We start from the raw sequence: 25,519 nt of genomic DNA on the forward strand, positions 1-25,519 counted from the left end.
GTTCGAGAATTATTATCCTGTGTGTGCATGCAAATGAATGTCTGTCAAGTCTCATTGGGGTATATTCACAAGAACGTGTGATAACTACTGCAAGAGTAGGGTAACGCAACTTTGAATATCGCAGCCTATCGCGGGAAAATAACCCCGTGTCAATGTGGAATTCACAACACAGCGGTACCATGCGATAGTCTGCCGAAAACGCGGACAATGTCCATGATACAACCACCCCGACGGAGATAAAAACACAAACCACAACACCAGAAAACCTGCGATGAGCCCTTCTGCGATGAGGAAAGCAGGGATAAGCAGCGAGAGGGCAGCAATACTCATGCGCAATGCAGGAACAAGCACAAGAACAGCATACAGAAAATGCCACTGAACAAAATACAGCAACAGCGGAGTACCACGGATGCACCCTGGCCAACTGCAGAGGGCAACATGCACACCACAACATCCAAGCACCATGGCAGGACAGAACCGACAGGCACACTGCATGAAAGAGACCAGTGGCAGATAAATTAGAGCCGCAGGAGCGACACACCCACTGTGCAGCATACGCACATAAGCAGAAGTGCACCTCGACATTGGCAACATCCCGGTACAAACAGCAACCCCTCAATAACTGCACACAGGACACATCTGGATCGGCAAATGTGCACAACCAGGCAAATCACATCTGTAACTCCAAGGATATGTAACATGACAATGCACAATCCCAACCTGTAACCTGCTAATATGTTTTATTCACACATGCAGTGCAATTGGACATCTACTACTGTCCCATGATTGCCACAGACGGACACAATGTGACGTGCTCATGAGAAGTAGGTGTCAATGATGTAGTTCCCACGGGCCATTCCTGCTGCAGCTGCAGTGGGACATGGGCCACCAGCCCCATCACCATCATCATCTTCCGGTAGCTCTGGAACTGGAATCCATGGGGCCCTGGTGCGAACACAGATGTTGTGCAACACTCAACATGCAACAATCATCTTGCACACGACGTCCGTGCTGTACAGGAGCTTCCCACCTGTGCAGTCCAGGCACATGAAACGTGACTTCAACACGCCAAATGTGTGTTCAACGATGTCCCTGGTGCATATGTGGGCCGCATTGTACTGCCTCTGGGCGGGTGTGTTCGGGTCCCGGAGGGGTGTCATCATCCAAGGGCAGAGTGCATATCCTTGATCACCTGTGACAGTGCAGGGAGAAAAGAGTCAATACTTGGTTCAGCAGGATGTGATGGCAGACCCACCAATTCAGTGACGCCTGTGCTGGATGTGTGTGGGGTGAGTGTAAGCCAGTCCTGAGGGAGTAGCTGGTGCTGGCAACTACACCAACAGACATCAGGCACTCAGACATGCAATGTCAGAACCACAAGGGGGATGACTCGAGTCGCACAGGGCCAGTGGCCCCAGATGTACATCGGCCGACACGTGCCCAACGCCACGGGACTCTGACCTGCGGGAGAATGGGGCAGGGTCAAGAGGGCAGAGCAGTGCCTCACATGAGTCATGGCTGCATTCCGCATCTCCACACGTCCAGCCGTTGTGTGGCACCATGAAATGTCTGTATTGGGTGCTGGGGTAGCCCAGGATGACCATGGAGTGGTGTAGTCATGTCTGGTAGGTGGTCGTGTAGTCTGACTTGTCGAATGTGGCTTGGTCACGTGTGCATCCCCACAGATGTGCTTTGTGCGTTGGTGGCTGTGGGATGTGTGGTGTGTTGATTTGGTACTTACCAATGAGCAGTCCCGTTCCATATGTGCCATCCTGGAAGCACTGGTTGATGATGGAGTGTCGGAAGATGAAGGAATCGTGTACACTGCCTGGGTAGTTGGCGACGCCATTGGTGAAGAGTCCCCGGTGTTCCACTATTGCCTGCACATTGATGGAATGCGTGTACTTTCTGTTGCGGTAGTGGTGTGCAGTATCCGCAGGGGGCACAAGTGGAACATGTGTGCAGTCAATTGCCCCCAACACGGCCGGGAATCCGGCTATGGCGTAGAAGCCTTGCTTTGTCTCCAGCTGTTCCTGTGCAGTGTTGGGGAAGGGAAGGTACTGAGGCATGAAGCTGAGGATGGCATCCAGGACAGGTGTGATGAACTTTGATAGACTCCGCCGACTCTGGCAGTTGTTGGTTGCAATGTCCCAGAGGCCAACAGGTGCAGCACAGCCTGCAGCTTTGTCTGAGGTGGGATGTTAGTTCTCCGCTGTATTGGGACCGTCAGCCTGTGGGCGATGTGGGTCATGATGCGGAGAATGGTTGTCATTTTCAGCCTGTAGTGGGCAGTGACTTCCACGGGCGTTAGGTCTGTGAGAGTGGTGCATTTTCGGTAGGTCCGCTGTCTTACTCTACAGTGCCTCTGTGGTGGTCCGGGGGGGGGGCGGGTCCGGGTCCTGGGCGTGGTGGCGGTCCTGGGGGTGGTGGGTGTTGTGGCCCTGTTGGGGCTCCGAACTGCATGATGCGTAGCTCCATGGAGTTGTTTGTTCTTCGGGTATGGCTGTGTGCGGGGCTCCGTTGCCTACTGCAGGTAGGTGTCTGTCTTTACACCTGCTTGAGGCAGGTGTTAAATACCTGCGGCCACCGCGGCTTATCGCCTGTTTATGGTTTGCATCGCAGTTCTGTCAGTTCGTTGTGAAAGTGGTGGTGATGTTTTTTCTTGTGTTTTTGCACGGGAACGCCTACTCTGCATCTTATTAGAGTTAGTTGGTGGTGTCCGCCGTGGTGTTTGATTTTGGGGCACTTATCGCGGGAATACTGGCATTGTCTGCAGTTTGCACCTGCTAGTGAACGGGGTGTTAAATCTATCTCCACTTTTGTTGCGTTAAGGTGGAGATAAATTGGAGTTTTCTACTTGTGAATATGCCCCATTGTGTTTAAGGTGAGAAGGCAACTTAAGAACTAGAGCATGAAAGGATGGTGTTTCCAATACGGGCCTAATAACTCCACATGACAAAAAAATGATGTCCAATTGGTGATCCCCAGTATGCGGATGAACCATTGATCTCAGGGGTAGATACAAATCCTTCAATGTAGGTGTCAAAGTCTGACCTGCTGTGTCATCTATATGCATGTTAAAGTCCCCCAGAGTGTGAGGGTAGCATATTTTATCGAGGCACTACTGATGACATCAGCCACGATATTCAGTAAGCTACCCAGTTTCCTGGGGTCTATAAACGTCAAGGGGAGAAGTTTTCCAAGATTTTAATAGAGAAGGATAGCTCCTCCCCCGAGTACATTAGCTCAAGCTTACTCACTACCACCTAGAATGTACAGCGAAAAATCACATTTAGGCCTCCTCCTACTCTATTATCATGATCATTGTGCAAGACGGAATAAATGTCACTGTTCATAAAAGCAATAAGAAAGATGGCAGCAGGATGAAGCCATGCGTCTCTGTAACAAACATTAGGCCCCATTCATGGTCTGATAGCAGCGACCATATTTCACATTTAATTTTGATAAGGAATCTAGCATTTATGATACAGGACTTGATTAACACGCCCTTCATCACGGTCCCTATGTCGGGCTGATTTTATTAGACATGTAATACATTTTTCTCATTTTATGTTTTTAAGGTGTATTTAATATATATTTTTATATTTTTAAACATATTTATTTCAACTTGAAAATATACATTGATAAATAGATGAATTTAAGTCATGAAAAAGAACAGTTCAACCAGACATACAGAGTAGGCAAATCTGGGAAAGCTAAAAGGTAATGCTACGTGGTTGTCTTTGTATTTTAATGAAAGGTGTTACAGAGTTGACCAGAATGTGATCATATTGCAAAGTAGACCAAGGCATGAGATTTTGACCATGCTGGTGCCCTCAATAAGAAGTCTTGCCAACGGCTCAACTCTGTACCGGTACAGTCTGTAGCAAGTGCAATGGGACATTGACCAAGTAGACTGGACACCTACTAGGCGGCTTCACCTTTACGCTCAGGACATAGGCGGCCTTACAACAAAATGATAATAACTAATCTTGAGCCGGGGTTGCAAATATACAGACACTGCCGATAACGATATTGTGGGTACTCTCGGTGAACCATAAAGGAACAACATGAACAAAACAATCCACAAACTGGCCAAAATACACGGGGCATGTACCCAATACACATTGTTTACTCACAGCTCGGAGCAACAAACTAACAGCCAAAGCCCTGTTAACAATTAAAAGTAAAAAATATAATATCCTGCTAGGCTCACCTCTCCGTTGGTACCCCATGCAGTTTCAAAGCTGCAACCGGAGGTGATGGGCTGCTGCTTGTGGGCTTTTTTTATTTAATCATGCCGATACCCCATAACTCGTTCACCTGCGTGGCCACGTCACCACGTTGAGGCCGAGCATGTAGGGAACTGTAGTTCCGGTGAAGACTGTAGGCTAAAATGACCCATGGCAGACACTACCGAATGTCTAGACAAACCCAGTCGTGGCTTCGATAAGTGCCAAAACAAGTATTGTGGTTGGTCTAATTAAACCGATTTCTTGATTCTTTAGTTTTCACAGAGTTAATGGTTGCCAACCGCAGGTAATTGGTCGGTTGCAGCGGGAATTGAGAGGCTAATGTCTTGTGCCTAAAAAATAACCAAGTAAAAGGGGAGCCCATCACCTCCGGTTGCAGCTTTGAAACTGCGTGGGGTACCGACGGAGAGGTGAGCCTAGCATGCTGTGATATTTTTTACTTTTAATTGTTATCAGGGCTTTGGCTGTTAGTTTGTTGCCTCGAGCTGCGTTGGGTATATGCCCCTGGTTTTTTTTGGGCGGTTTGTGGATTGTTTTGTTTGTGTTGTTACTTTATGGTTCACTGAGAGTACCCACAATATCGTTATTGGCAATGTCTGTATATTTACAACCCCGGCTCAAGATTAGTTATTATCATTTTGTTTCAAGGCCGCATATGTCCTGAGCATATATGTGAAGCCGCCTAGTGGGTGTCTGATCTACTTGGTCAATGTCCCATCGCACTTTGTAGAGTCTGTACCGGTACCATGTTGAGCCGTTGGCAAGACTTCTTATTGAGGGTACCAGCATGGTCAAAAGCTCATGCCTTGGTCTATTTTGCAATATGATCACATTCTGGTCAACTCTGTAACACCTTTAATTGAAATACAAAGACAACCACGTAGCGTTACCTTTTAGCTTTTGCAGATTTGCCTTCTCGGTATGGTTGGTTGAACTGTTCTTTTTCATGACTTGCGTGGCTTAACCTTGGAGACCCTTAGTCACTATATTGACTGGCCCTTCGAGTACTTGATGTTATCTGCTGTTTCTTTTAATTCTTTCCATTTAGGAGAGGTGTCAAATTAATTTTTACATTGTTTGATACATCAAACATCCTTTCTTCCAGAACGGTGCCCCTTCCCTGAGCTCTTTACCAGGTTGAGTTGAGGCTTTTTATCCGTCCGATACGGGTAAGTAAATTGTTCCTTTTGTTCATTGTCTATTATGACAGACCAGTGTAAACTTAAGTATCCCACTTGGTTGTGTACATGCTTGTTATGTACAACGTAGAGACACTTGCATTTTTTATTTCTCTTGTTGCTTATGTTTTTCTCTATAGTTAGGACCAGTGAATCAGCTATACTCCCAGCTGGATTACTGGTTTTGTATCCCACTCTTATTTTCTAGCACTTTTGCACCTAGCGTTTTCGCAGTAGCACTATTTGAGGTCCTGGTGAAAGCTGTGACACCTTTAAGGGTCCTTATGGCTGAAACATGTAGACCTGTCTTTGTCTCACACATGCAGTGACATAATTATGCTGCAGGTGCACTGGTTTTAACGCTGTCACCAGGAACGAGTTAATAAAGTTTTCTCCTTCGCTCTTGGTAGCTAGTTTTAGCATCACAATCCCCACTAGTTATACTTATGTTGAGCTGCGTTCTTCACCAAACCAGTTTTCTCATCTGCTGGATTTAGTACATCCAAAATAGAGTAGGAATAAAACATCCCTGAGCTGCTCCCTCTCAAAGAGGGAGTTGTAGCCCATGGCCGAGCCAGGTTTTCCTGCTAAGAGGAGAAACCCAGATGATGAAGCATGGCACCATTGGTGGGTGATGGGATTTCGTCCTAAAGGAGGGATTCCCCTATAAGCACCGAGAAACAATCTCTTGTGTCTCCCCTTAGTTTGTCAATTCAGACACGAGTATTCATTGTATTTGTAGATTGAAAGATTGCCACTTTCTTGATGACCTTCCTCCTACAGCCAAAATAGACTTTCCTGCTAAGAAATGTTGGGCCATATTATCAAGGAACGGCGATAACATTATCGCCGCTTTAGCGCGACGATAATGGGCTTGATAATATGCCCTTGAGAATTCCCATAGAAGCCCAGGTTCTGTTGTGAACATGGGCTTCTATGGGAATTCACAGGGGCATATTATCAAGCCCATTATCGCCGCTTTAGCGGCAGTTTCCTGCCGCTAAAGCGGCGATAATGTTATCGCCATTCCTTGATAATATGGCCTGCAGAATCTGTACCTGAAGAGGTGTGCTGAAGGAGAGTTGTATGTACTGCCCCATTGTTCTTCTAATCCTGGGCTGAGTGTGCCCACATGTTTTAAATTGTACCACACGAAACAGAGTTTTTGGTTGCAACCGCTGGCGTAAAAGTAATCTGACTGGTCTGTATAGCTTAAAAAAGTTTGTTCAGATTTTCATGTGATGTATTTAGTTAGAGCTGTTGTGTTTGTAGTTATAGTTTTGTAACTATTACCAATTGGATTGTTTCCTTTTTTTGCATAAAAATGTGATGGCCTTGTGTGTGGCCTGGAGTTTGCCTGGTGGTGTGTGTGGACTAGCTCTTGGCTGATGGTGTGCATGGACTGGTGCTTGGCTGGCGGTGTGTGTGGACTGGCACTTGGCTGGTGGTGTGCATAGACTGGCGTTTGGCTGGTGGTGTATGTGGACTGGTGCTTGGCTGGCAGTGTGTGTGGACTGGTACTTGGCTGGTGGTGTGTGTGGACTGGCGCTTGGCTGGCAGTGTGTGTGGACTGGTGCTTGGCTGGTGGTGTGCATGGACTGGTACTTGGCTGGTGGTGTACGTGGTCTGGTGCTTGACTGGTGGTGTTTGGGCTGTCACTTGGCTAGCGGTGTGTGTTGACTGACACTTGGCTAGTGGTGTGCATGGACTGCCACTTGGCTGGTGGTGGGTGTGGACTGGCGCTTGGCTGGTGGTGTGTGTGGACTGCCGCATGGCTGGCAGTGTGTGAGTAGTGACTTGCTGCTGGTCACTATGCACACTGCTAGCCAAATGCAAGTCCACACATTCCATCAGTTGGTGTGGTTGCTGTGTCAGGCATGTGGGCGTATATGAAAGTGAAGGGCCCTTGAATGACACTGCTCATTGATGTGAGTGTTGTAATGTGCTAAGTAATATTAGCATTTTCTGGGTTTCTTTGCAGGGTGTACATTGGCTCTACATTGTCTGTTGATGTGAGTGTTGTAATGTGCTGGGCCCGCAGCTAGCAGTGTGAATGGTCTTGAATGCGTCATGTATGAAAGGTGTTTGAATGGTCTGTAAAGAGGTTGGTGTCTTGCCGTGGATTTACAGTTCATGAGCTGTGAGTCAGTGGTTCAGGGTTGTAACCTTTTAACTATTAACAGTGCATTTCTTTTTTGTGAAATCTCTTGTTAATAAAGTTTTATGCTCTGAAACTTCACTCACCCTCAGGCCAAATCCAACCAGTATGTGTGTGTCCTTGAGAAATTGTTGGTTGTGAAGTAAAATTTGCATGGTCTGGCTTTCTCTGATAGTGAGTACATTGTCTCTAGGGTAAATCTACCAATTCTCAATATTTTCATAAAGTAGATACCCAGAGGAGTACAGCGTGGTTTCCCTCTCATGGATCCCAACAAGTTTTCTTACCCAAAATGCCCTGCAAACCTCTAAATGTGACTACAGTCACACATTTTCCTTGCATTACTGTGCCATATTCTTCCAGAGTCAGGAAGAATCCACAAATTTCCTGCCACACAGCATTACCCACGGAAGTCCAAGTATGTGTGGCTTGCGTGGATCCCCTAATGTTTTCCTGCCAGAATCCCCTGCAGACCTCAAATTTAGCAAAATAAATCACATTTTCTTCCCATTTCTGTGTGAGAAAGTTGTATAATCACCGGACTGAGACAATTTTCCTACTGCCCAGCTTCCCCCAGGTTTCCCGATACAAATGGTACCTCACATGTGTGGGTGGGTCAAGTGTCCGCCACAGGGAAGGGCCCAAAACGTATTGTGGAGGTATCAAAAATTATCAATCACAAAACGATCTAGTTTTGCAAAGGCGTCACCTGCGTTTTTGGTCCCATTCTCGGCAGCCACACATGGAATCCTACCAAACCCTGACATTTCTGAAAACTAGACACTCGGGGAAGCCCATGGATGTGAGGCTTGTGTGGATTCCAAAACATTTTCCTATCCAGAATCCATTGCAAACCTCAGATTTTGCTAAAAAGATCACATTTTCCTCATATTTCTGTGGGGAAGGTTGTAGTATCATCGGACCAACACAAATTTGCTATTGCCCAGCATTTCCCCAGGTCTCCCGATACAAATGGTACCTAACTTATGTGGGTGGGCCAAGTGTCAGCCACCGAGAAGGGCCCAAAACGTATTGTGGAGGCATCAAAAATTATCAATCACAAAAGACCTGGTTTTGCAAGGGGGTCACCTGTGTTTTTGGTCCTGTGCTTTTCTGCCAAGTAGGGAAACCTACCAAACCCAGACATTTCTGAACACTAGACACCCAGGAGAGTCCAAGGATGTGTGGCTTGCATGGATCCCCCAATATTTTCTGGGCAATCTAGCATAGGCACAAATGGATGGGTTTATTCAACACAATTTCTATATTCTTTTATTTCAACTGTTAGTTTCTATAGGAAAGCCTTGAAGGGTCTACACAAATGACCCCTTGCTGAATTTAGAATGTTGTCTTCTTTTAAAAAATATAAAACTTTCTGGGATCAATTATTGGTTTCTCACCCATTTCTACCACTAACTGAAAGGTAGTTGAAAGCACAAAAAATAGGCTATGTCCCAGTAAAATGCCAAAACTATATAGAGAATTTAGTTTTCTGACAAAAGGCTGCCTGTTCCTGAAAGCTGGGAAGATGGTGATTTTAGCACTATAACCCTTTATTTATACCGTTTGCAGGGAAAAGAAACAAGCGCTGTCTTCTGCAGCACTTTTTTCTAATTTTTCGCCAAAAGAAAACAAAATGTAACTGTATGTTGCCTAATTTCTTGGTCCCCTCCAGGGAAATCTACAAACCCTGGGTACCTTTAGAATCCTCAGGATGTTGGAAGAAAAGGACACAAATTTGGCATGGATATCCTAGGTGGACAAAATGTTATAGGGGCCTAAGTGCAGACTACCTCAAATATTTTTTTTTAAAGTGTGGCACGGGGGTTAACATAAGTGTTTTCAGTATATATTAAATAATTGCATATATTTTATACTATAATTTATAGTTTACAGTTTTAACAATTTTTACAACTTTTTCACATACTTTACATGTTTAATCATTTTTAACATTTTTGAATAGATGTAGTCAACATTTTTAAATAATTTCCCATTCACTTCCATAAGGAGATAGTCTTTTTTTTAAATTTCATTTAGCAGCATATTATTTTACTATTTACTATTAGTCTATTTTCGGGGATCCAGGTCGTGGTAAGATGTTGCTGTTCGTCGGAACAGGTAAGTCCTATTTAAAGTGCTTTTTAGGGGTTATGAAGGTATTAGAGTAAGTGGGGTATAAAGGGGAGGTGTGGAGGTAAGTTATAGTGTTGTTTGTGGATGTTTTTTGTGCATTTAGGTGTATCAATAGTAGTGTTTTTGACTTGTTTTTTAGTTTTGGGTTTTCTTACACTGTTTTACTAATGTATCGCTAAGTTATATTGTGCTATATTACTTATTTTATGATAATTAAGTGTAATGTATATGTATATTCAAGAATGTAATGTCTTTTGCGGGTGGGTTTTCTTGTTTACTTTGCAGGTTATTGACTAAAAACGTGTCATATGGGCATTGAGAGTTACCTGTTTTTCTTTTTTTTTTTGAGAAATCACTTGTTTTATAATAAACTAATATTTTTAAATATGATTTCCTTTTTTGGGAGTTTCTAAAAGCATTTCTTTTTTTTTAAACACGTTTTTTTTCTTTCTTTTTATGGTTCCTAGATAGTTTAGTTTGCTTCAAGGGAAGCCTATTGAATGAATGCTATATTTGCATTTTTTTGGGGGTGGTTTTTGGAAAATATTTTTCCTGTTTTTGGAGGATTAACATTTTTGACTTTGTGGAGATAGGGGAAGATTTGCATCTACAGAACAGTAAGTTATATTTATTCAATTTCTTTTGGGTGGGAAATGTTATATTTTATTGTTTGCGTAAGTAATATGTGATTGCATTTGGAAATTTGTGGTTTATGTATTGTATTTATTTTACGTAATGGATTTAGTTTATTCTTTGGGCTTTTGGGTTGGTGAAGTTTACACTTCTCATGTAAATAATTTATATTTTATTTTATTATCTCAGTCTTATTTAACATTGGAGTTTTATTTAATGTTGAGACTGATGTAATAAAATATTATTTTATTAACTGTATAGAAAATGATTTGTGATGTTTTAGATTTTGTGATTGTTTTTTGGGGCATTTTTAGGTTACAATTTATTTTGTAATATGCCTTTGGCTTCTTGTTTCTAAGTAATCTACTCCATTGTTGTCTATGAAGAGTTTGACTTTAAATTGCATCATGTTGTACATTCTTTAGGATTGTTTGCTTGGTTTAGGAGTAGTTTGGCAAACAGAATCCTCCATTCATACTTGTTGGTAGCTTGAGTGTAGGTTGGGTTCTGTCTAGTGAGGCTTGCAAGGCATTGTCTCATCCTTCCACTGTGTTTTTTGTTTCAGCTTCCTGTGCCAAAGTACTGTCATAGACATTCCACCATGATATTTGGAATTTGGGTTGGCGTCGGTGTCCAGAGCAATGCAGGCTGCCAACCAAAGTGTCTTCGAAATAGTCCATTAGAGGGTTCAGTTTGTCTTCATTTTGCTGGTAGAAACAGCTTTCATTAGTATATTGTAGTGGTTAGCTACCTCTGTGACAGGGACATAGGCTGGTGCTATTATTATTTTTTTATTTCAAAGTCAATTGGGCTGTCTGTAGCATATTCTACACTTAGGGCCTGATTACAATGTCGGTCGGAAACGAAATCGCCCAATTCCTTGTCGGATTCGGTTCCGCCCAACTCACGTTCAGCGGTTCCGCCTGACCGATTATGATGCTTCCGAACACCATTCGGAAGGTCTCCCATTGGCTTCAATGGAAGCCTGTGTTCCAACCAACAACACAGGCTACTATGGGGGCAATGGGTGTCTGCAGAAAACCTTGCACCCTGTCGTGGGCACCCCATGGTGCCTGCCACACTGTGCATGGTTTTACAGGGGGTTAACTTGGGTACCCGCTCAACCCCAAACTGGAAGACTCAGGATGAAGGGCGCCTGCTAGGGGCCCCCAAAGTCAGTTTCCGACAGCCTTTTTGTATCGGACAGAACGAGTCAGAAAGGCTGTTGATATCCGACATCGTAATCAGTCGGTCAGAAACACTGTCTGTCTGTTGAGCTGTACGAATCGGCTCTGACCAACTCGGATTCTCCACATGCCGGTCGGAGCCGATTCAGAATGACTGAACGGTTCCCCTTCCGACCGTTAGCATCGAAATAGATCAGTCAGAAATGTTTCCGACCGAGTCAACGCATGGGTTCCGACACGGTCTAGGAGAATCCGACTGTTGGTCGGAGGCTTTCGGACCGACAACGTAATCCGGCCCTTAGTGCAGATTGTTGGAAATGTCTCAATATGCTTTCAGTAAAATGATGGTAACAACCTTGTGTGGCTGTGTGGGGGTAAACATTTAAAATGGTTTGAATCATGGCTTGTTCAAAGTCCATGATTATTTTTTGTGGGGAGTAGCTATTTATTTTATTGTTTTATATTTAATGTGGTTTAAGAGGTTGTAGTAAGTGCTGCTTTGTTTATCTGGAATTTTGACATATATAAAATGGATATTTGCCTTTTGATACTCACCATGTATGGTGCATGTAAGAAACTGGCTCTATATATACTGCACCAAAGTGAGGTACAGTGTGTATAGAGTCCAAGAGTCCCCAAAGGTAGGCAGAGGTTAAAGTTAGCTAGAACCTTACTCTCTAAAGTGGTAGCTTGGTCGAGCAGTAAGGCAGTATCAGAGGACAGTGTTAAGCATTTGATGTACACACTCAGTCAGCAAATTAATTCACACACTCAAGAACTGAACTCTAGGCCAATTGTTGTTGTATGAGAATATATACTGGCACAGGTAAGTATATAAATACTTTGCAGTAATATGGTACTTTGTTTGTAATACAGTTAAAAAATGCAGTAGTAATAATACTGATTTTGGTTTGCAGTTAAGGAAGCAGTGTGCAACACTTAGCAGGTATAGTTCATTCAAATGAATGGGCTTTTTCAATAAATTGCAGGTAAGTTACTTTTCGGATTACTTTTTCTAACAAAGTGCTGGATCCTAGATTCAGCACTGGGACATTTCCTGAAAACAGTTGAGAAAATGCGTTTTAGTTAGATGTACGATTTTTAAAGAATATTCTTGTATTTCAAAAGTTGATATAAACTTTTTCACAGAGAACCGCCAATGTTATACTATGGAAGGAAATTCAATTCACAGGTAAGTTACTCTTACATTACTTTTCCTACTCAGTGCTGGATACCTAGATTCAGCACTGGGACATTTCCTGAAAATAGTTGAGAAAATGCGTTTTGGTTATTTGTGCGATTTTTAAAGAATATTCGTAGTTTTCAAAAGTCGACAGAAACTTTTTAGGGAGAAAAAGTGTCAATGTTATCCTATGAGGAAAAGCAGGTTATCGATTTCGAGGTAAGTACTCGGTCTTTGGAGTTGGGGCTCTGGGGTTAGACTCAGCGGTCTCCCAGGGTCAGTGATGCACTGTTGTTGTACCCTCAGCGGCACTAGGGCGGCTGGGTGCAGAGTGTTGAGGCCCAATGTTATCCTATGGAGGATAGGGGGGCTCCGGTTGGTGGCTGCTGGGAAGCGGGCCACAGGGTTGAGGGAGCAAAGCTCCTAGGGTTAAGCTCAGGTAGTTGGGGACCAGAGTAGCACCGCACCCTCAGCAGCACTAGGGCGGCCGGGTGCAGGGTGCTGTTTTGAGGTCAGGTGCCCTGTTGATTTTAATGGAGATTCTCCGGGACAAAGAAACACTGCAGGCTCGGGGACGAGGATCTTCCAGGAGCGACCACCACTTCGAGGGGTAAGTTGGAATGTTGAGGGTTGGTTAGGCATCGTTGGTTTGGGCACACAAGGCCGTGGGGCGTCGGGTGCAGGGGTGCCTTTTGACGTCGGATTTTCTTACCTGCTCTGGTCGCGGTAGGGGAAGGTCCTCTGGATTGAGGCTGCAGGTGTCATAAGGAGGCTTGAGGCAGGTTAGGGGTCACCGGATCTCAGGTCAGGATCGCCGAGGGGACCTCCTTGTAGTGTTGGTTCACTCGAGCTCGGGCTGCGGTCGGCGGGTGCAGAGTGTGCTGGATTCGTGGTCTCTGTCTGGCACCAGAAGCTGCAGTTTAAACACGTCCAGTGTTCTCGGGAGTTAGAGTCCTGAAAGTGAAGGCAGGCAGGTCCTCCGGGGTTTGTGAGGTTGCTGGCTGCAGGACACACCGGGATTTTGCAAAAGCAGGTTCGAGGGGAGACAGGCCTGTAGGGCTGGGGTCAAGTCAGTGGGCGCCGTCCTCTTGTTAGCTCTGCACGGCACTTCGGTCCTTCTTCTTATCTTCTTTTCTTTTGGTTTCTAATCTGAGGAAGCAAGGTTCAGGGTGCCCCCTAAATACTAAATTTAGGGGCGTTACAGGTAGGTAAAGGGCAGGGACCAATGGGTCCCTTCCCTGGGGTGGGTACAACCCTTATTCTGCCACTCTCCTGTGGGAGGGGGGCAGGAGCCTGTCCCTGCTTGGCTGGGTCCCCCATCCTCAAGATGGCAGGGACTCGAGGTTGTGCTTCACCTCGCCTCCCCCACCTGAGGGGTGGAGTTGGCAGAGGTGGGCACACCTCCCTTCCTCACTTGTTTTTCTAGCCGGTTCTCCTGCCCAAAGTGGGGGGTAGAACCAGTGGGGACCAGTTGCTGAAAGCAGCAAATGGTTTGGAGAGGCTCACAAAGGCGGCATGCCTTTGAAGCTTCTCCTTCGTGACCCCTGCCCATCCTGGGGGAGGAGCGTTGGCACCTCGTCCCAGTATGTGCATTGTTTTAGGCCCCCAAGAGCAGCAGGTTCTCGACCCAGGAGTCCAGAAACATATCTGGTGGTGGTAGCCTACGCAGCCAATCAGTCAGATCACTGGAAGTTGGTCGAATTTCAGGGGGCATCTCTAAGATGCCCTCTGTCATGCATTTTACATTAAATCCCACACTGGCATCAGTGTGGGTTTAATGTGCTGAGAAGTTTGATACCAAACTTCCCAGTCTTTAGTGTAGCCATCATGGTGCTGTGGAGTTTGTAATGACAAACTCCCAGCACCATATACTCTTAATGGCAACACTGCACTTACAGGGCCCAGGAATGGACTTGGGCACTGTAGGGGTACAGGGCTCATGCACCTGTACCTTCACGACTGGCATAGGGTACCCAGCTAGAAGGGTGACTGATGTATGCCATGGCAGTGGTTTGTGGGCATAGCACACAGGGTTGTGTGCCATGTCGACTCTTTGTTTTGTTCTGCACCAAGACACACAACCTGCAAAGGCAGTGTGTGAGTGTCAGGGTGCAGGACCTCTAAGGGTGGCACAATAAGTGCTGCAGCCCTTAAAGGCCTTCTCTGGTCACAGTGCCCTGGGTACCTGTGGTACTATTTACCAGGGACTGACATGTGGCCAGAGATGCCAATTGGGTTTAGGCTTCAATGCAGGTTTAGGGAAGGAACACAGGCCCTGGGTACCTGATTGGCAGGAGCCCAGGGCACACACAGTCAAAGTACATCAGCAATTCAGCAAAAGGTGGGGGCATACCATGCACGAAAGAGGGCACTTTCTCACAGTGTACATCTGAGTTAATTGTTTGAGACACATCTTGAAGGTCCCATCCATCATCCAGGTTAGACAATGGCCTAGTTTTTGTAAGTTATTTGCTGTAGAGAACATTAGGATTTGCTTATCATTGTTTAGGTTGTCATATAAAAGGAAAGGTTCCTCATTATGGGTCACTGTTAAATGTTCAGGTATTTATATATTTCTCGGTATCTTCTAGGAGCAGGAGGAGTATCCCTGGTGGCCTTTTTAGTATGTGCAATCAAACGTTTTCAAGTGGATGTAGGTGATAGTTGGCCTGTGATGTGTTTGGGGACTTTAGGCAGTATATCTTTTAGGATTTTGGTTTGGGGTCCTGGGAGCTAGTGCTTGCCTCTCTTATATCCTGCAATACCTCCCATACTTCTATTTCTGTCACATTTGGAGAGTGGCTGTGTTCTCTTGCATTAATTACATCATATTTTAGAGTAGTCCTCCCATAGTATGCATTAGAATAATATTTGGTACATTTCCAATTCACATTTTCTGTTGATGCACTATCTTAGTTGCAAGTGTGAACCATGCGACTTAGTAATTGCTTTTCTTTCTGGAATATTATATATTTGGCTCTCTCTATAACTGTATCTGAAAGAAGTGTAATAGTGTAAATAAATATAATTTTCTAAAGTTTATACGTTTGTTATTTACATATAAAATTGTGCAAATACTTCTATTTTTTAAAACTTACATGTATGTTCTTTTTAGAGGCTTCACATTGTTTTGCAGTTTTTCCGTTGGGGGTGTAGTAATGTGGATCAGGTAATTTCTTTTCTGTTGTAAGAAAAAAAAGTGTGTCAGTTTCATGTTAAATGTTTACTTATTGGTAGTTTTTAGAGGTTGAGGTTGTTAGGTTTATTTTTACTTGCTATTGGAGTGAGTTTAAATTTTTAAATATCTCAAGTATACTTACTTTATTATATCTTTTTGCTGGTTTGCGATTGTTTTTTTCAAGAAGCTTATCACGTTTCGAAGTCGTGGTGATTTCTTTAAGGAAGTACGTGTAAAGAGAAGTTGGAGATTGTTTTGTTAATTATTTGCTATTTTACATTTTTAAGTGTATTTACAAGTATGCTTTAGTTTAATTATAAGTTTTACTTACTTGGTTGGGTGGTTGTTGAGATGTATACATTTCCTTTTTAAGGGTCTGTTCAAGGAATGAGTTTCCTCATTTTGCAGCACTTCTTGTTTTTGAAGTATTTAGTTGATAGAATGAGTGTGCCTTTTATATTGTTGATTTAATTTTGTCTGGTTTGATTATTTGAGATCGTTAATAGTTTGATTTTACTGGTTAGTTTAGGGTAAGTTAGATTTTTTTTTATCAGTTATATCCTTCTATGGTAAGCACTCATTTTGGTTTTATTTATAATGTTTGATATAAAGGTTGACAGTTTTGAATAGACTTTTATATATATATATATATATATATTTATTTTTTTTGTGTGGTTTTATTAGTTAAGTATAGGAAGATGATATTTTTGCTAATGTTATTTTTTTTCTGATATTTTTTGTTTTGATATTGTATGCAACAATACTATGTCCACAACCTGTGAAAAATAAATTATTTAAATCATTTTTGGGTCGAGCCTAGGCAGCGTATGCACTGTCTCTCGACATGCTGTATTCAGTTAGGGGGCATACAGCCTGCCTTCAGCTTCTGATTGACTTTTGTAAGCATCCTTCATAAAATATTACTTTTAATTGGATAATGGTTCCTACTTGTCCCACCTTTTTTCTCAATAGTTGACTCCCATGGATAGCCTCCAGGACTTGTCCTCTTCCACTTGTTTCTATTTGGGGCAATACTTATTCTTTTGCCTTGACTCGTAATGCAGTCATCTACTTCCTTTCCTGCTCTCTCCTTGGTGCTCATTTTTTTTTATTGTTTGAAGGTTTTGAGACAGCTGAAGCTGTTTCCCGTTTATTTTTCAAACACGTTTCACTGCCGAGAGCCACCGTGTCTACACTTGTTCCGTTTGCTTTGGTTCAGTTCAAAACCATCAGCAGTGCGGATCGGCATTTGTAATTTTGTTTCCTGTTTTCGAAGGACTGTTGCTGAATATGCGCAATGCTTGCTGCTCCCCTGCCACAGCAGTTGCTTGATTTTCATTTTCAGTGATAGCCACAGCAGTAGTCTGTTTGCATAATGTATTTACACCAGGTTACCATTAAACGTGGCCCTACGCACAAGGTGACAACCACGCTTTCTGGGTTGATTATAGCTTTGAGCTCACCCTCAGCATCTACCTGGAGGGTTTTAGGAGGCGGTGGTCGCAGCTGCAAAAAATGTGTCCCAGATATAATTTCCTGAGTGGCTGCCGCTGTATGCTTACATTTACGCATTACAATTGCAGAGGAAGAGCTCATGTTTCCACTGCTGAAAGGCGTCATGGTGCCGGGAATTGTCAGGCGCAGCCTGCTGGATGTTTTGCGTCAGTGTGTAGGTGGCAGACGTAAAGTAGTAGCTAAATGTTGTCTCAGCTAAGCTGCATTTACTTTTGCTTTTCGCATAGTATCCTATCTGATGACCACAGCTTCATTCAGTACAAGTCAGAGTCCACAAATTAAAAAAACCCTCATATGCATATGCGGAATCGTTCAACCTGATGAGATTTCTGATCCACAACTCTCCCCCAATCCATGCACCAAAAAAACTATAATTTTGTGTCTTCTCTTTCATAGCCATAACCCTGAAAAGTGTGTGCTGTCTGAATTGTTTATAGTGGGCAGACACGTTGAGGCGAGTTCTGTGTGATTTCTGCTGAGGAAAATATTTTTCATGTTTCTTTCTCCCTGAATAACTGATGTTATTGCATGATTGTTCTACGCATACTTCCCACTGAACACCTCTTCTAGTGTGTTTTAAGTTTGGAGTGCGGTGTGTGTGATTTACCACCACAGTAAAAACCACATAACTGTAATATTTTTCTACAGTTCAAAGTGATAGTTGCCAATGTTAACATGAGCAGTAGATCCTGTATTTGTGACTTGCGTTCCAGATGGGTTCCAGGTTTGTGCGCACGTAATACTTTTCACAGATGACAGCTACATTTACGTGCAGAAAATACTTTGTTAATTTACCCTTTTAGACTAAAGCTCATGTAGTGAAGGTGCAGGGCTGGTACTAGGGCAAGATCTTGTTAGATGTTCACCTAGAACAGCGTCTTCACTTACAAATGTTCCCCTCAGCCACAGTTAAAAATTAATCTTGCTTTCCTGTCTGTAAAAGAAGCAGCTACAACTGCCTGGACAGCCCCAAGGTGGAACTTCCGCCACAACAACAGCACTCTCAACTATTGAAAGGCTGATGGGGGGTTAGGGGATGGCACATAGAGAAATGTGAAGTGTAACAGGTGTGTGCCTCTGAAAGATCTTCTGGCCTAGTGGCTGCAAGTGCTGCCTGCCTAACATGGAACTAACTAACTGTTAACAGTTCTTTTGGGTCACTGGGTTGTTGTAGAATCTCATTTACCCATTGGCATGCCCATCTAGATATAAGGACCAGTGGCGTGGTCTTTTACACTACTGTTACTGAAGGATGAAGAATGTAAAATATAAAGTAGCAAGCAGCCCACAAAACCATACAGCTGCCAAGACACACTCACATAAATTCATTGTAGATTTAGGTATAATAAACAATATTCTATTTATACCAAGCACGTACGTTTTAACTGCTTTACAGCTACCAGCATACCACACATTTGAATTGAGTCTTTGACAATGAAAAACTAAAGTACAAGGGTTCCTTCTCTTAAACTACTGCCCTCCCGAGTCTTTCACAGTAATTGCCTCATTCAGAGTTTGAAATTGGACGCAAAGGTGTTCCATGCAAAGTGTTGACAGTTCCTGGTTGTTTGCATGCATAATGTCCTCCTGGTAATACCTGATGCACCTATTGCTTATATAACACTACGTTAAAGGGAATACCATAAAATAAAAACAGACACAAAGACCATTTCAGCACCTTAATCCACATTGCATGAGGGAACAAAAGTCAGAATCGGGAGCAAAAATTGAACCAATTCCCAATTATGTCATGGGACACAAAATGAGGCTGTCCTTGTGGTAAAGTCCCCGTACAGCATCCACAGACAACAAACATTGAAGATGGCATGATCTTGATAGGAAGAGCTCATGTGAAGCAGTAAGGGCACCACAGGTACACGTCAAAGGTTTATTACATCCGGGTGTAGCTGGAGATGGTATGGGGTCAACTGCTGCTGAAACCTTAACAACTAATGTTTTCAAGACTGCTGTATTACACCGACTTGGCTGAATGGAGGAGAATAAGAGAAACTGGTAACCTGAGTTAAACACCAAAGCAACCAATTGCTAGTGTCAACTTTGCTTTATACGAGTGCGGCAAACATGTTGTAAGTGTAAAACAAGAGTACAATTCTAAAAAGGGATAAAGAAGCATGAGCTGTTGTGTCTCTAAATCTGCCCATCACTTAAGTAAGGCGATATATTTACACTGGCAATTTCTATCACAAATTAACTCACCAATAATTTTGCTTTCCGTTCTTGGCTGCCGTTTTTAATTGGTGTTTGGTTGAGGATCCTCAACTGGCTGCTCTCTTAATGGGGCCAGTGTCTCTATATATATCTTATGACTACTTTCTAAACACGTTGTGCATTTGCTTCTGCATATTGTCTCATGTCTCCATAGATGACCGCACTTACTTCATTCTCGCTGCTTTCTCTATCAACCTATTCTCTCTATCTTTGTTTTCTTCTCTCTTGTAGGCTATGTGTGTGCTCTTAGGCTCTCAGTGTCTTTGTGTGACTTCACTAGCTACTGTTGATAGAGCAGAGGTGCGTCTACGGTGCCTGGTTGATCTTTCTTAAATGATGTGGCATTGGGTCCCCTCCACATCTTCTCTGACTAGATTGTGGAAGGTATCTTTATGTGTGTGGATCTGACTATCCCTTGACTGCCCTCTAGCTGCTCTGGTTCTAGTGTAGCAGTTTGTACTTATGCGGCTCTCTCCCTTCCTTCTCTGGCTGCTCTCTCCCTTCCCTCTCTGGCTGTTCTCTCCCTTCCCTCTCTGGCTGCTCCCTCCTTTCCTCCGTTGGCTGCTATCTCTTGCACAGTAGTTTGCACCATTTCTGATCATATGTTATTGTCTGGCTGCTATTTATATCAAGTGAGTCTGTAAAAACTGTCTACACTTTCAAACACCGAAGTATTTGTGGGAGTGTCAGCACATCCTGTGACTGCATTCGACCTCCTGTTGCTATTGTCTGTAGCTTGAAGGCTTGTACCTCTTATGCAGCTCTCTAGTCTGCCGATGAGCCCTGCATTTTAACTAGCTTGGCTGCTCTGTGGCTTGGTGCTCTGCACATCCTCTGACTGTATTCTACCTCCTGTGACTGGCCTTTGTGGTGATAGGGGTCAGTCAGCACGTCCTCTAACTACTTTCTACCTCCTAAGGCTGAACTCTATAGTATGGGGTATTTACATAGACTCTATTCTGTCTTGTAAAAATGCTCACTGTACCGTGTGGCCGATGCCTGAAAATGACTGCTCTGTAGACGCTTGAGCCATTTCCCTATATAAATGTACTCTACCTCCAATGGCTGGTCACTTAGGGCATTATTACGAGTTTGCTGGTCCTCCTGTAGGACTGCCACCTCTTGGCCCACAGGAGGGCCACCAAGCCTGTGGTGCACCAGCCCACCAGATTACAACTTAAATCAGGGCGGTGCTGCAGTGGTCTCAAGGCGGCAGCTGTGTCAGGTTCATAAGAGAGCCTTAACAGCAAACCGCCTCCATGACAGCGCCTTCAGCATGTTCCTGCACAGTTTGGCATGCACCATGTCGTGCATGCCACATCGTGCAGGAACAGGGGTGAAATTCCAATGGGACACAACATGTGCCCCCCCCCCCCACATGCTCCCCAGGACCAGAGGCAGTAGGGGGCCCAGGGGGTCACTGACATGAAATGGGCAGTGGATTTGCAAGTTGGAGTATGCTGCACCGCCAGCATATTCCTGCCTCTTTCTGCTCCGCCAACGCCGTGGGATCCTGGATACCGGCGGAGGTCCAGTGACATTCCGAACACTACACTCAAAATATGGTGGGTGGACCCCCGTACTAGGAATAAGCCCCTATATCTTGGGGTGTGCATGTTCTCTTGCTGCATTGTACCTCCCATGACTGGTCTCTGCACTGTGGGGTCTGCATCTCCAATTGCTACTCTTCTGAGGGCAAGGTCTATGCCTCGTAGGGCAACATTCTTTCTCCAATAGTTGGCCTCTATAGCTTTGGGGTACACATCTCTGACTGCTTTCTCCCTTGTGGCTGTGCTCTCTGAAGGCTAGGACTGCTTTATACCTCCTATGGTTGCTCCCAGTAGTGTGTGGTCTCTATCTCACATGACTGCTCAGTAGTGTGGAGTTTCTACCTGTTAAAACTGTGCTGTAGGACTCACAGGACTCCAATCTACCTTCTGTGGCTGCTCTCTGTAGTGTGGAAGTCTGCATCTACTAACTGCATTCTGCCTCGTCTCACTGTTGACTGTAGCCTGGGGTCTGCGCTTCCAGTGACTGCTCTCTAAGGGGCTGGGTCTTTGCCTCATACCACTGCATTGTACCTCCTGTGGCTGGCTTGTATAGCATGGGTTATTGCAGATCCTTTGACTGCGTTTTATCTCGTGTGGCTGCTTCTATAGTATCTCCACTGGTAGTTCTATCTTGCTGTACTGGTGGAAGCAGTAGTGTTGTATGTCTACTAGGATGTCAACATTCAAAAGCTGCAGCTTGTGAGGTATTGCAGCCTCTTTCAACTGTTCTCCTAAAGTAATCACAGCTTCCCCTGCTTCTGCCTGTCATGATGAAAAGTGGCTTCTATCTTGGAATAGTAATAATCTCTCATTGGCTTAGGGGCTCCAAGAAAAGTATAAAATGCCAGCTTGTGTTTCTTCGAGCTTCGATTTTTTGGGGGTTCCTCATGCTTTTGTGGCATTTGAAGGGCAGCGGAACCCTTAGATGTCATTAATTTTTTATTGTCTTTAAAAGTTTAATGACTATTACATGTTTGTAATAATAATTAATTAAAGTAAATAAAATGTGCAGGTTTGCTAGTGCTAACTCTTCAATCCCTGACGGCCAGCACCCAGGATAATGTGCTGCATGCCTAAACATTTATAAGGTCAAAAAGGCAAGACCTTTTGGCTATGCCAATGATTGTTAATATATGCAATTAAAAATTATATCAGAAAAGCAGGCACATTCAGAAAGAGAAGCTGCAGAAAAGATTTAGGGAAACTGACATAGATATATTACAGACCACATTTAAGGTTATTTACCATGGTTTTCAAACACTCTCAAAATGAGTATACACAATTTTGACCATTACTTCTTCTGCCCTCAAATTCTGAAAGAAGATCTTGGGTTTTTTTCAGCAAAGGACAGGCTCAGATGTGAGCTATAACACAATTCATTTGGGCATTAGAAACACTGAAAGCAAATGGAGTGCCCTGGCATCTTATCAATGAAAGTGCTGTGTTTGATCCCTTATAATTTGACAAGACAGATAACAATCGCTAAAAAATAAGCATCGTACACTCTCTTTTCCATAGAAGAGATAGAGCACCTAATTTTCTGTGGCAGAAGACCCACATCTTATGTGGCTTCTTCATGGAGTAATCTCCTAGCCAATTTTACCCTTTCATTTCTATGGTCGTCAAAAACACACAGCCTTAGGCTGGTATGAGAAAATATAGAACACCTTTTATTTTCATACCTGGAAATTTCCATTTGAATTCCACTGTTGGACAAAAAGCAATCCCGCATTCATAAGCACATCTGCATGCACCAACCCACAAGGATAATCAGTCCTCTTTCATTCTATTACTCTGCATGCAGCTTGTAAACCTTTGAAGAATGGTCTTGCTTGTAAATTACTCACCGGGCATTACATTCCTTTCTTCCTATCATACAGGTTTCTAATCTAACTACAACAAGCTGATGTGTGAAGACTAGCAGTTACACCTTCATGCTAACTGTTCAAAAATCAATAAAATATTGTGGTATTATATTGTATCCTTCTCTGAGGAAATCGTTTAAAAGTATTCCATAGCCAAAATAGACATGGCAAATATGTGATGAGAACCTTGTGCCTTGCAAACATCCTGGTTTGTATGAGAAATCCAGCAATTACTGCAGACACAATTTCCACACCCTCTTCCATAAATCAAACACAACAGCCATTACACATATTTAAAACAATTGAACATAGCCTACTGATGGGCTTTAAGACTATTTTTGGACTCATTCCTTCGTTTTTCAGTTCAGCTTGTGATCTGGTAGCTGCTAAAAAATGAGAGGAATATCCCTCTACATGGACCTGACTTATGCACCAAGTCTCTTGAAGACATATGATGCAATTTGAAATAAAATTAGTCCAGTCAGTTATTAATACCTTGCCCGCAAGCCTGTTCACATTCCAGGTAGCTAACTCATACCCTCCAATGTAGGAGCTCTCTACCTGATTAGTTATTGATGGGTTCACAGAATCACTACAGTTGTCACCACTAGTATGTGCACCAAACGTCGCTACTACCATCCCCTGGGTGGAAGATTCCTGCACATTGTGTCTGAGTGTATGGGTTGTCCTGGATTGCTGTTCTATCTGGATAGCTGTATGGTTATCAGTTTCACTACTACTACGGTTGCCACCACTTTTAAGTAAACCGTATTTGACTGCTACCCTCCCCTGGGAGGAGAATTCCTGCACAGTATGTCCAGGTGAATGGGTCATCCTAGGTTGCTGCTCTTTCTGGGCGTTCATGGAAGTGTCAATATCATATACTAACTGGAGGTCCCCATGGCCCATACCATCACCTCACTCTGAGTCATTCATTTTCATCAAGGCTAATCATAAAGTATGCAGCATATGACGACTCATCAATGCAGTCATGGATACCCAATCAACACAGATTTAGACAAGATGGTATACCCAACCAACACAGATTTAGATAACGTTTGAAGAAAACCCACATGTTCTATTTTAAATATGGAGGCAGTCATTCTAAACAAGTTTAATCTTGAGCAATACATTGTCACATTCACCCAGTAACACTAGTTTTATGAACATAAAATCACTCTAAAGTCAAGGTAACTTTCTTCATGTGCCCAGCTACAGTAATACTGATCTTCATTACACTACGTTTTAGCACCCATTCCACAAACTATAAACTCTATTCTTTGCAGGATGGACAGATTTTTACTCTCTAGACACCTCTTGTTGACATTAGGTTTGACTTCAATGTCAAGTAATTTGCAATGCAGACAACTGCCTTAAGGATTCACCATTCTGTTTCCAACCCCCATCTGTTCTGAAAGCACATCAGGAAGCATCCAGGCAATGCCAACTCATCCTATCACAGTTAATGTCAATGTGTGGCTAGATCCTTGTCAGACAAAACTTAGCACCGTTCCAATACCAAATGGAAATGTTGGCAGAGTTTTGTAAACTATTGCTTCAAAAACAGAAAATGCTGCATATCAAATGTTAGGTAGACAAAGTATTCTACTTACTCTTCTTTCTTGAGAAGCTCATCTTCAGACTTAGACAGACGCTGCCTCAGTCCAGCAATCAGTTCAACAGCAACATCCACCTGTCTGTTCAAAGCTCTCTCTCGCTGCTGAATTTCTTGTTTTCTCTGAGATAGCTGCAGAAAAGAAGACTGGATATCAAGTAGCTCAGCAGTCTTTCTTGAAAGCTCCTTAGCAAGGTTGTTCATTCTTTTTTCATTTGCCTTATCGGCAGACTCTACCATTTGATTTATATTTTCTGTTGTTTCACGGTCATATGATGTTCTGACATCATTATTTGGACCCAGAGACATGGAACTTTGACTGATTGTTGAGGCTCCAGATTGTTTGTTTATCATGTACTGTGCATGATTTCTAGTTGATATTTCTCGAAACCTCTTGTTTTTAAGATTTTCTGGTGAAATGTCAGAAAACTGTACAGATGAATACTTTTTAACAGTGTTGATGTTTCCAATATTTTCCCAAATCAAATACTCTGAGCATGGCACTTTATCATTCGTATTGAGGGAAGAAAAAAGACCATCTTTTCCCAAAACTTTTCTGTTTTCAAATCTGTGATTATAGTCCAGGTGAGCTGATAAAGAAGACAGGTTTCTGAACCTGGTCTGATCACCACACTGTGGGCAACGGAACGGTTTACATTCATTGGCATTTTCAGACATCTCCTGCCATGCAGATCTTTTCCCTTCTAATGATTTCTGTTGCATTTCACAATTCCCCAACACCTAAGAGAAATAATGATATTCAAATGTAATTAGAGTGAAACAAACTGAATACAGATCTTATTTATTGATAGAAATCATAGCTCAGCATGTTGTAAATTGAA

At 43.3% G+C, this 25,519-nt stretch overlaps 1 protein-coding gene across 1 annotated transcript in view; it reads right to left on the reverse strand.

The window, feature by feature from the left end:
- ZNF365 (zinc finger protein 365) overlaps positions 1-25,519 on the reverse strand; it is a 443,761-nt gene that overhangs the window by 339,925 nt on the left and 78,317 nt on the right. The window contains exon 2 of the mRNA XM_085615169.1: positions 24,676-25,418. Within this exon, the coding sequence (XP_085471295.1) occupies positions 24,676-25,400 (725 nt within the window). The 5' untranslated portion in view covers positions 25,401-25,418. The remainder of the gene's footprint in view (positions 1-24,675; positions 25,419-25,519) is intronic.

This window comes from Triturus cristatus, chromosome 1_2 (genome assembly GCF_964204655.1).
Source record: "Triturus cristatus chromosome 1_2, aTriCri1.1, whole genome shotgun sequence".
NCBI lineage: Eukaryota > Metazoa > Chordata > Amphibia > Caudata > Salamandridae > Triturus > Triturus cristatus.